The sequence below is a fragment of the Nuphar pumila genome, chromosome 13, assembly GCF_984573655.1.
Source record: "Nuphar pumila chromosome 13, dmNupPumi1.hap1.1, whole genome shotgun sequence".
NCBI classification, from domain to species: Eukaryota; Viridiplantae; Streptophyta; class Magnoliopsida; order Nymphaeales; family Nymphaeaceae; genus Nuphar; species Nuphar pumila.
Genome location: NC_143261.1, coordinates 91,805,161 through 91,816,769, shown reverse-complemented (window position 1 = coordinate 91,816,769; position 11,609 = coordinate 91,805,161). Strand labels below are relative to the sequence as shown.

General features: G+C 39.0%; 2 protein-coding genes across 3 annotated transcripts; both read left to right on the top strand.

The window, feature by feature from the left end:
* Positions 1-369: 369 nt before the first annotated feature.
* Positions 370-2,460, top strand: LOC149819167 (uncharacterized). Its single transcript, XM_089986352.1, has 2 exons — positions 370-807; positions 2,272-2,460. The coding sequence occupies exons 1-2, from the start codon at positions 370-372 to the stop codon at positions 2,458-2,460; spliced, it is 627 nt and encodes a 208-aa protein (XP_089842478.1).
* A 453-nt stretch (positions 2,461-2,913) lies between these two features.
* Positions 2,914-11,068, top strand: LOC149819166 (uncharacterized protein At1g32220, chloroplastic-like). 2 transcript variants are annotated; one of them, XM_089984102.1, is made up of 7 exons: positions 2,914-3,082; positions 4,349-4,442; positions 4,598-4,686; positions 4,813-4,868; positions 9,718-9,864; positions 10,392-10,517; positions 10,630-11,068. In XM_089984102.1, exons 1-7 carry the CDS (start codon positions 2,931-2,933, stop codon positions 10,908-10,910), a joined length of 945 nt encoding a protein of 314 aa, XP_089840228.1. In that variant the 5' UTR covers positions 2,914-2,930; the 3' UTR covers positions 10,911-11,068. The 2 variants fall into 2 exon arrangements, with proteins under 2 accessions (XP_089840228.1, XP_089840227.1); XM_089984101.1 differs by having other exon boundaries at positions 4,340-4,442.
* Positions 11,069-11,609: the final 541 nt, after the last annotated feature.

Genomic DNA, 11,609 nt, shown 5'->3' with positions numbered 1-11,609 from the left:
GATTAGTTTCTATCACTCCATTATCTATTCCTACCTACTATTATGTAATATGTGGTTCGGGGGCTAGACCCAACCTTTATCCTCCTCACTCTCATGGGCCTCTCATTTGGACTCCTAGAGAATTTGATAGCGCACTATTCACGTGCACACACACACACGTACACAGTAGGGGTGGCAATCGGGTCGGGTTGGGTTGGGTCGATGGGTTGGCGGGTCAGCAAACCTCAACACAAACAAGACTTGTTTATTAAATGGGTCAGATGTGGCAAACACGAACACGACCCATTTATTAAATGGGTAACCCGACACAACACAGTTAACCCGTTTAATAAACGAGTCTTGGTCGGAAATTCCGTCGCCGAGTTCTGCATGAGCCTCGCAACCACCTTTGATGTCAGTCCCTCCATTCGCCTCTCGTACCACCCCAATGACCCCTCCAACGCCTTTCACCTTATCATCAAGACCGACATCGTCCCCTTCGGCTCCTCTGTTGCCTCTCCACTCTCCATGAGCGCCGAGTTTGACCTCCTCCGCAGTGGCCGCAATCCCAAGTTCTTCGTTCAGTTTAACCCCCGGCCAGGCGATTTCTTCATCAAGAAGACGACCAGATCGCCGCTGATCGGATTCTTCGATGATCCTGATGCCTTCTTTAACAGGAAGACGGGCGAGAGTTTGGAGGTAAACGGCCTCTTGGAGGAGAACGACGGTGGAGGATCGATCGATCGATCGTCTCCAGCTAAGGTTCTGCGAGAACGGAGGAGTGGTCGCGGCAGAGCAGCGCGACGGATCAGCGAAGGCATCGGGATCGTTTGTCGGCGTGATCAACGGCCTATATATTCTCTATGTTACGACACTGAAGCCGTACATGATACTTCAAGTACAAGGTTTTGATGATGAACAAGTAAATCAACTGCATTTCAGCTAAGGCAATGAAGACATTGAAGAATTCGATGAAGAATCTTTGAAGACTAGTGTGCAAATGTTAAATTCATTAAAAGTCTTAGATTCTTGTAAGAGCCTTACTTAGAGTGCATATTTCGATTGCATTTCACCTAAAAAGTCTTTAGAAAAACTTTTCTAAAAGAACCCCTCATGAAAATATTTTTAGAAAACTCTTTTCTTAAATTTTTGTGTTTATTAGTCGACCAATAGACTCACCAGTCGACTAATCCTTTCGCGCCATATTTTCTAAAAAGTCATTTTTGTCAAATTAGTCGACCAAAGGTTTTATCAGTCGACTGGACAGAATGTCTGTTTTCTGGAAAATTTAGCAGCAGTCGACTAATGACTTTATCAGTCGACTGAACAGAACATGTGTTTTCTGAAAAATTTAGCAGCAGTCGACTAATGCTTTTATCAGTCGACCGAACAGAATGTATTTTTTCAGAAGATTTTAGCAGTAGTCGACTGAAAGGTTTTTCAGTCTACTGATGATATTATCAGTCGACTAATTTTATCTCTAGTCGACTAAGTTTCAAAAGTTCAGATTTTCAAACAGCTCGATAAACAGATCAGTCGACCGACGATAACTGTCAGTCTACTAATAACTAACTATTAGTCGACTAACTACTGTTTCAGTCGACTAATTTTGTCGTTTTTCCTAAAACTTCAAAAATGCGTGTCTTTTCATTTTTCAAATGTTTTGATCATTCAAAATGGACTGTTTTGACACCCTTTCATACCCTCAATGTATGGAAACTTTCAACTATAAATATGAGTGCATTCTACACTCAAAAATATCAAATTCAATAGAATTATATTGAATTACTTCTTGCTTTTCACTCATATCCTTTTTCTCACTCACGTGATATTTTCACTTCAGTTTTTCACTCAAATTCCTTTGAGAGATAGTGAATTCGTGAGTAGAGTATTTCAACAACCTCAAAAGCTAATTGCATCTCATTTGCATTCAAAAGAAGGGCTCATAGGTTGTATTGTAAGTTGTTACTTATTTTCTGTAAAAGGAAGGACTCCTTGGTTTAAAGAAGTTGTTTGCTTTCAGTAGGTGTGTTACTGAAAGTAGGACCGGATTTGGTCTGTATGATCTTGTAGTTACACAAGGTTGATAGTGAAAATTTCAAGCGGGTTTTGCTTGGGGACTGGATGTAGGTCGGGAAAGACCGAACCAGGATAAATTTTGTGTTCTTTGTGTGTTTGCTTTTCAAATTGCAAAATCCGTTAATATTTCGCATACAATTTTTAAAAGCACTATTCACCCCCCCTCTAGTGCTCGTTGCCTCGATCCTACTGCACTTTTACTCTGGTGTCGAGATCCGCATGAGGAGCGCCTTTCCGATGAGGAAGCACATCATTGTCAGCTTCGAGACGGGGATTAGGGTTCCGACGGGGCTGTCATCGGTCATAATCTCGCTCAAGAACATGCCAGTCTTAGTGATGGGACCCGATTACCATAATAGGATTCATGTTCGTGTATTTGGCGGAACTCGGGTTGCGGGTTGATGGGTTCGTGTAAACGGGTTGACCCGCCCGCCTAACCTATTTATTAAACGGGTCAAACGGGTTGGCATGTTAGCATACCCCTAACACGAATACGACCCGTTTAATAAACAGGTTAGGCAGGTCGACCCGTTTATGACACGAACCCGTTTAAGCCAAACCCTAACCCGTGTTGGCGGGTCGGGTCAGATTTTGCCACCCCTAGTACACACCTCTCTATTGCGTCTTGTCAACGTGTCATTCAAAGAATTCATAAACTAACACGCGCGTGATACAAACATATTGCATGCACCAACACACGTATCTCTCTCTGACGTTGTGTCAACGTGTCATCCAAAAAATCCATAGACCAACGTACACACCACACACGCGCACCTTTTGTGTGTGTTGTGTGTGAGTGGCTCGCTCTTTAGCCTCAAGCAAGACAGTTCCTCAGGAGAGAGAGAGAGAGAGAGAGAGAGAGAGAGAGAGAGATGTCTCTCGTGTCTTCTTCGGCTTCCCCCGCCATTCCGTCCTCCCCACTCTTTTCTTATCGCTCTCCTTCCAAAATCCGCACCTTCCTCCAGCTTGGACGGCGATGGCATCCCCACCATTATGACATTACCCTTTACAAATGCCCAAATCGGTGAGTGGTCTCGATTTCCTCACGCTATACCTCATTCTTTGTAACCCGCATTTCCCCTTCGTTTCCGAATTCCGTTAGCATCGATTCGAGTGCTCGAAAAATTACCAAAATTGCACCACAATTTCTTGATTTCGTCTGATTTTACCCGACTTAGTAACCATCCTAATTATCGAATTTGGTTCAGCTTACCTTCTATGTATCTTCTGAAGCTCTTCTTCCTCTTATTCTTTTTCTCTTTTGAGTGCCTTGAGTTCAAAGCATATGGGTGGTTACCATGTTTCCTTAAAAAGAAAATTGTGGATTTTGTTGTTATCGTGTCTTATTTAATATTCTTTGCTATTTTTTTATTTGAAAAAGATGACAATCTAGTATTGCAGTGCCATAAATTCTTGCATTTGGGTTCTGTTATTATAACAAGAAGGTTTAATGTTCGGATTGGGTTGTTAGTGGAATGGGAGCTTGATGGGTAAGTCAATATGTATTGTGTAACGAATAATGTAATTGAAAATTCTTTTATAGTATAATTTAAAGCGTCAAGAAAATGGAATACTTGTATATGACATTCGGGACAGTTTTCTTATGACATGAAGGTCATCTTTCTTTCTCTTTAGTGCTTCATTCGGGACAGTTTTCTTATAATTGTTATCATATCCATACTTGTTGATGACATTGTAAATTGTGCTTTCATGTCATTAATTTGATGTCTTCGTTAAGTGTGGGAACATGTAATAGATATAATATGTACATTTTTTGTGCTAGTTATGTTTTGATACTCAGCTTGCCCGAAAGTTGATTGTATGTTATCTCAAGCTATGCAGCCTCACTTTCTCAAGTCATTATGGTGTTCACTTGGTTTCCAACTAAAGAGGGTAGCCTGAAGCCTAAGTTGGTTCATGGGATCCTTGTACGTGAGACTAGCCAATTGTTTGTTTATTATTCTTGCTTTATGGGCCATGCTTTTGCCATTAATATCACTGCTATAAGACTCTTCTTTGTCATAGTTGGTTTTCTTATTGATGATAGTTCTTAAGATTAAAAAAACATGGATGGATTCCGTCGTCTTCATTGGTTGTTAGCCAGTCCCTCCAAAATAGAAAGTTCTTTTCATGACCTGTCATCTCATGTTTGTTCTGTTTCTCTGAAAGATGTGGATGCTTCTTAATGTCTATATCCAAAGTTCCTTTTACCCTAATATAAAGATGATGAAGGTGATTAGGGCTTTGATGATATCTTATATGATTGATTTAATGCTTATAGTTTCTATAGATCTAGCATCAAATGCAGTTATGCTGCGGAAAGCATCAATGAGAACTTTTCATCTCCTCCAATAGATGTTGTGGCTGATGTGAAGACTGAAAAGGTATATGCACTAAAAAGCCTTGCCTAAATTCGGTCATGTGCCCAATTGTTTTCATGGTTCTAGCAATTAAAAGTTTGTCGCAGATTTTCATCCTTATTTGTTTTTTTTCCCTCATTTCATCTGATGACAATCATCACAAAACAATCTAATGGCAGATTGTAGTCTTGGGAGGGAGTGGTTTTGTCGGATCTGCAATATGCAAGGTTGCAGTCTCCAAGGGCATTGAAGTTGTCAGCTTAAGCAGGTGAACCTGTAGATTTCGCTGGATGACTTAAAGTTCTAGTACTCAACTTATAATCTTCCTTTGTTTTGAGATTTTTTTCTTTTGATCTGAAAATTTTGTAGAAAATTAACTTGTGCTGATTTGAAGGTTGGGAAGGCCTCGATACCAAGATTCTTGGATAGATCAAGTCAATTGGGTTCCAGGTATGATCAATGCATCTGCTTTCTTCTTTATGTGTTTCATTTACTTGTATTTCATCAATTATGCAGGAGTTACTCCGCCTGTGTAGTTATACACTGCCGGTCCCAAGCCCGGATAAAGGAGGAGGGTTGCGGTAGGCCTGTGACAGCCAGCATAAAAACTTTGTCATATCCTATGAAAATGAACCAATATGAGAATTTCGTTGGGGCGTTCCCTACTGAGCGACGCGCTGTACTCTCTAGGCCCGGAGGCAGTGATAAATGTGCAAGGGTTGCTAGGTCGTCGCCCAGAAGCGACGCGTCACACCGGCGCCCGGGTGTGGTGTCAAATAGGCAAGGGTTCCCTCACTTTGCTGGACGGGTGGGGGTAAAGAAGTTAGTCCAAGACCATAAAATTAGGTTAGCCACTTGGAACATAGGGTCTTTAACTGGTAAGTTGGTAGAGTTAGTAGATGTTATGTGTAGGAGAAAGATTGATATTTTATGTCTACAAGAGACCAAATGGGTAGGTGAGAAAGCTAAAGTGATAGAACCTTGGGGATATAAGATTTGGTATACAGGAATAAATAGGAATAAGAATGGAGTAGGGATTGTTATGAGTCGTCAGTTTATAGATAATGTAGTTGAGGTCCGTAGGAAGGGTGATAGAATTTTACTTATTAAATTAGTATTAGGTACGGATATTATTAATATTATTAGTGTTTATGCACCTCAAGTAGGTTTAGATGATTCCATTAAGCATCAATTTTGGGAAGATTTAGATGGAGTAGTACAAGAGACATCTTATGGAGAAAAGCTTTTCATCGGCGGTGACCTTAATGGACATGTAGGCATTAGTAGGGATGGATTTGAGAATATCCATGGAGGCTATGGTATAGGAAAAAGAAATGAAAGTGGAGAAAGGATTTTAGATTTTTGTTTGTCCTATGATATGATCTTAGCAAACACTTGGTTTAGGAAGAGGGAGTCTCACCTAGTAACATTTAAAAGTGGGGTTAATACGAGTCAGATAGATTTTTTCCTACTTAGAAAGAGAGATAGGGGTTGTTGCATCGATTGTAAGGTTATACCAGGAGAAAGTGTAGCTACACAACATAGAGTCTTAATTTTAGATCTTAGAATTAGACAATGCCGCAAAAGGGATAGACATAGGATAGATCCTAGAATTAAGTGGTGGGCACTGAAAGGAGCTAAACAAGGAATGTTTGTAGAGCAGGTAGTTAAGGAAGTTGATTGGTGTCTCGAGGAGGATTCAGAATCAATGTGGAATAAGATAGCGGGTGGTATGAGAAAAGTAGCTAAGGAGGTATTGGGTGAGTCTAAAGGCGGTGCACCACTAGGTAAGGATACATCATGGTGGAACGAGGATGTCAAATTAGCTATTAAGGTTAAAAGAGAGTGTTATAGAAATCTAAGTAAGAGTCGTGATAATGAGAATTTGGAGAAGTATATGATAGCAAAGAAGGAAGCTAAAAAAGTTGTTCGAAACGCGAGGGCTAAGGTATATAAGGAGGTTTATGACAAGTTGGATACCAAAGAAGGCGAGAAGGATATTTATAGGCTTGCAAAGATGAGAGATAGGAAATCGAAGGATTTGGGTATGGTTAGATGTATCAAAGATGAAACGCAAAGGGTTTTAGTCAAAGATGAGGAGATTAAGGAGAGATGGAAAGATTATTTTGATAAGCTATTTAATGATAGTCATGCTCAAGATCTTGGAGACTTCTCCATTCCTTTTCATGAGATAAATCGTGACTTCATGCGCAAGATTCAAAAGAAAGAAATTGCAGAGGCTTTGAAGAAAATGAAATCAAGAAGGGCAGTTGGCCCAGATGGTATACCTATCGAGGCTTGGAAATGCTTGGGAGAGAAAGGTTTAGAATGGTTGACAAATCTTTTTAACTTGATTTGGCGAACAAATAAGATGCCTAATGAGTGGAGGAAGAGTACTTTTGTGCCTTTATATAAGAATAAGGGTGATATACAAGATTGCACAAACTATCGTGGTATAAAACTCATGAGTCATACTATGAAACTTTGGGAGAGGGTGATTGAGTCTAGGTTGAGGAAGGTTGTCATGATATCGGAGAATCAATTTGGTTTTATGCCTGGAAGATCAACTATGGAAGCTATACATCTTCTTAGACAACTTATTGAAAGATATAGAGAGAGGAACAAAGATTTGCATATGGTTTTTATTGATTTAGAGAAGGCATACGATAGAGTACCTAGGGACGTTCTCTGGTGGACAATGATGAAGAAAGGTGTTTCTCTCAAGTACATTAGTATAATTAAAGATATGTATGAAGGAGTAGTAACCAATGTCCGCACTTGTGGAGGGGTGACAACCAATTTTCCGATAACGGTTGGGTTACATCAAGGATCTGCTTTAAGCCCTTTCCTATTTGCGATAGTGATGGATGAGCTTACGAGATCAATTCAAGAAAATGTACCGTGGTGTATGTTGTTTGCTGATGATATTGTTTTGATTGATGAGTCTAGAGCTGGGGTTAATGCTAAGTTAGAATTATGGAGACAGACATTGGAAGCTAGAGGTTTTAAGTTGAGTAAGAGTAAGACTGAATATATGGAATGTCGGTTTAGTAAGCAACGAAGTAGTGATGGGAGTGTAGTGAAACTTGGTGAGCAAGATATACCGGTGAATGATTATTTCAAATATTTGGGATCCATCATTCAAAAGTATGGAGAAATTGATGGAGATGTAAATCATAGGATAAAGGTTGGGTGGATGAAATGGAAAAGTGCTACTGGAGTGCTGTGCGATCGTAGAATGCCATTGCGGTTGAAGGGAAAGTTTTATAGGACGACTATTAGACCCGCTTTACTATATGGTACGGAATGTTGGGCTGCCAAGAGACATCATATTCAAAAAATGAGTGTAGCTGAGATGCGGATGCTTAGATGGATGTGTGGAAATACAATAAAAGATAAGATTCGGAACGAAGAGATACGTAAGAAGGTAGGTGTTGCACCCATTGAAAATAAGATGCGAGAGAATCATTTACGGTGGTTTGGACATATTCGGCGAAGGCCTAATGATGCTCCAGTTAGAAGGTTGGAGAAATGGGAAAATATATTAGTTAAAAGAGGTCGGGGTAGGCCTAGGAAGACTTGGATGGAGATGATAGGAAAGGATATGAATGCTTTGAAGCTCACCGAGGACATGGCGTTGGATAGAAATGATTGGAGGAAAAGGATTCATGTGGAAGACCCAAAATGAATTTCTTTTTTGGTTCATATCGCTGACCCCAATTGTTTTGGGATGAAGGCGTAGTTGTTGTTGTTGTTGTTGTTGTTGTGGAAAATTTCTTGCTGATTCATTACTAAACAGTCACTAACTACTCTTTTTTTATTATGAGTCACCTAAGCATCTGCAAGATGAGTGGACTGTGGCAATTCAGCCAAAGCATCATAGCAATGGTTCAGTGAGGAATAAGCCAGCTTATTAGGAAAAGCAATTTTCACATTCTGGTTTTTTTACTTCAACTTCAGTTTCAGCTTTGACTAGCTTCGATTGTGGTCTAGTGAAGGATTAGCTAACTTCATGTCAACAATGTTGTTAACATCTCTGCTTGTTACTGTTTTCTTGGTTATTTTTGTAACTGGTATTCCTTCTGGCAACATCAAATAAACAATGAAAAATTAACTTGTCCATGTCTGTCTATGAAGGTATAGGTAGACAATCAATTTAAAAACTTATTATACAGCCCTTGGTTAGTAAACATTGTATACTTCTATAGGAGTCCCATTGGAAACCAACTTATGGATCTCTGATTCAATAAATAGAAAGAAAATCTTTATCCTGTGTGATTTTGGTCTTTAGCGTATAACAATGATTATGACAAAGTGTACAATGAGTTGTATGTTGGTAATCCTGCTATATCTTTGAGCACTTGGTTCCATATTCACCTCCACTGCTGGATCTCAAGAAAGCACGCATCAGATTTATGTTTGTTTTTATAACATCTTTATTCTCCAATCTTTATAACAGACAATAACCATTTGATCATAAGTGAACTGGTTGTGTTGTCTTTCCTGTCAGGAAGTTATTGCTGTATTTTCTTCCTTGATGATGCATTGTCTCGCAGAAGCTATATATTCACCATGCTTTTGTATAAATGCTTAAACCACCAAAGGCTAAATGCATCGAGTTTAGCCATAATAGCGATATATATTTTAAAATAGATGTAAAACGTGAAGATCGAGGTTTGGGTCCTAAAGTAGTATATTATTCATGCTCATGCTAACTTTAACAAAGAGAGTACTCCTTTATCTGTTGTTGCACATTTTATCCAGATTTTTCCGGCACATTCCTTGTCGCTAGCTGTGTTGCATGTAGCAAGCATATTTGGGCTTCAGCTTAACTAGGATCCTTTCTTTTCCTATGACTTTCTTATCTAAATCTCTCTGACCCAATTTTGTGGTCAATAAAGGTGACCTTGTTTCTGCATACAAGATTGTATGAAAGTAATAACCTACCATTTGACATCTTGAAAATCTTTTGATGTGTTGTATCTCATCAACACACATTGGTTTTCTTAATCTGATAATAGGCGTGTTCTCTATTTTCATTATTTATACCCAATATCTTATGCCTTTCTCTTTTTTTTTTCTTTCAGAAACATTGGATATAGAATTTATTACACCTTTGATTGGAATTTCTTGGTGGATGATATTTTTTCCTTGTTCATTGTTGCATAGAATCCTTTTGTCTCCTCGACTTTTCCCAAGCTTGTCTTTGGGTTTCATGAACACATTTTAATATAATTTTCAATTATAGGAAGCAATTTTCTTGACAGAGGTCACGCTAAAATATGGGTGTATCATGCAGGAGATGTGTTCTATGCGAGGTGGGATGAATTTCTGGGTGGTGCCACAGCTGTAGTTTCTACTCTTGGTGGTTTTGGAAGTGAGGAACAAATGAAAAAGATAAATGGAGAGGCTAATGTTTTGGCTGTAGATGCTGCAAAGAATTTTGGTGAGAATTTGCCTCTGCTTTACAGTATGTTTGCACACTGCAAAGTTAAATCACATGGTTTATGAATAATTTTTTCTGTTGTTAAAGTGGGGAAATCCCATCTGGAGGGTGTGTTTTCCATGCTGTAGGGAATGAATACTTTCATGGTGGACAAATATGGTTTAGTCATATGCATTATATAACTCTCTCTCTCAAAATAATGATTCTGTGGACCATTAGATAAAATGGTCGCTCTTTTTTGTCTTCCTTAAATTTATAGATCTCCTGGTTAGCTAATTGTCAGTACTGTTTTGGTAACTGTAGTTTGGTAGAAGCACTGTCTTAATTTAGCAGTATTTTGGATGCCATGTATTTTGCTTCTCTGCTATATACAGGAAGAACTCAAAAGGTTTTATGACTTCAGTTTATGTGAGGGTCAATATGCTGTTTCATTTTTCTTAGTTCAAGTTGCTAAACCGGTTATTAGCATTTTTCTCTTGCTTAATGTGCTTTTCTAAATCACTCATATATGCAACACTTGGCAACAGGAGTTCCAAAGTTTATTTTAATCTCTGTGCATGACTACAACTTGCCTCCATTTCTGCTTTCATCTGGATACTTCACTGGGAAGAGGGAAGCAGAGTCAGCAGTCCTCTCCAAGTACCCAAACACAGGTAATCTTCTTTGAACATTTTCCGTCTCTGATCTATACTCTGTATTTTTGTGATATCCCAATTATGATCTTTTTAACTGTACTGATTACGTAGATGCATGATTATTCCTTAGGTGTCATATTGAGGCCAGGATTTATTTACGGGAAGCGAAGGGTAGATGGTTTTGAGATCCCCCTTGATCTAATTGGGGAACCTCTTGAGAAGTTCTTGCGCGCGAGTGAAAATCTTATGAGGCCTTTAAAGTCTTTGCCTGCTTCAGACCTCCTCTTAGCACCACCAGTGAGCGTTGATGATGTTGCACTTGCAGTCATTAAGGCAATTACTGATGATGACTTCTTTGGTGTTTTTACTATTGAGCAAATCAAGGAAGCAGCTGCCACTGTGAGTGTATGAGCTTGTGTAAAATTTTATCAACCTATTCTTCTTTTCAAGAGTCTCTCTTATGTAGATATCTACATTTTTTGTTGAATGGTAGACAAGCATGATATACAATTGGCCCTGTAGAAAAGAGCTCGACTGAATGTGATCAATTTTTTTTTACTTGAATTAAATTTGATATCTGTATCAGTGGATTGGGTGTTACCCATACTCGATAACATAATAATAGGATCTGGGTCCACCAAGTCAGATGCAATTGATAATTGGTTGGATCGACATTGTCACATTAGTAATCTGTTCTGAACCTGGTTTGGGTGTTTATAACCAATACCCAGGTCCGACCTAAGATTTGAAAAGATGAACTGCACATTCCCCAGAAATAATGGGAATTTTACCTGATTAACCCCATTCCTATTTTAACCACTTGGAGTTGGATCCAACTTGGTACTTAATAATCAGATTCAATTCCAGAACTCACTGGGGCTGGCTCAGACCAGCCCAGCTGAAAGCCTTAGCATGGATGAGCTATAGTTCCACAGACCAGCCCTTAGTCATATATCCAACTAGGCAAGGGTGACTGCTCTTTATTCAGCTTGTAGGGATCTGGTTCGAACATGTAAAGCACAGCAAGCCGAACATGAAAAATAGGTTTTCAGTTAGGCTCAGCTCATATAAGCTCCTTAAATAGTAATAAATATATTTTGGATATATTTA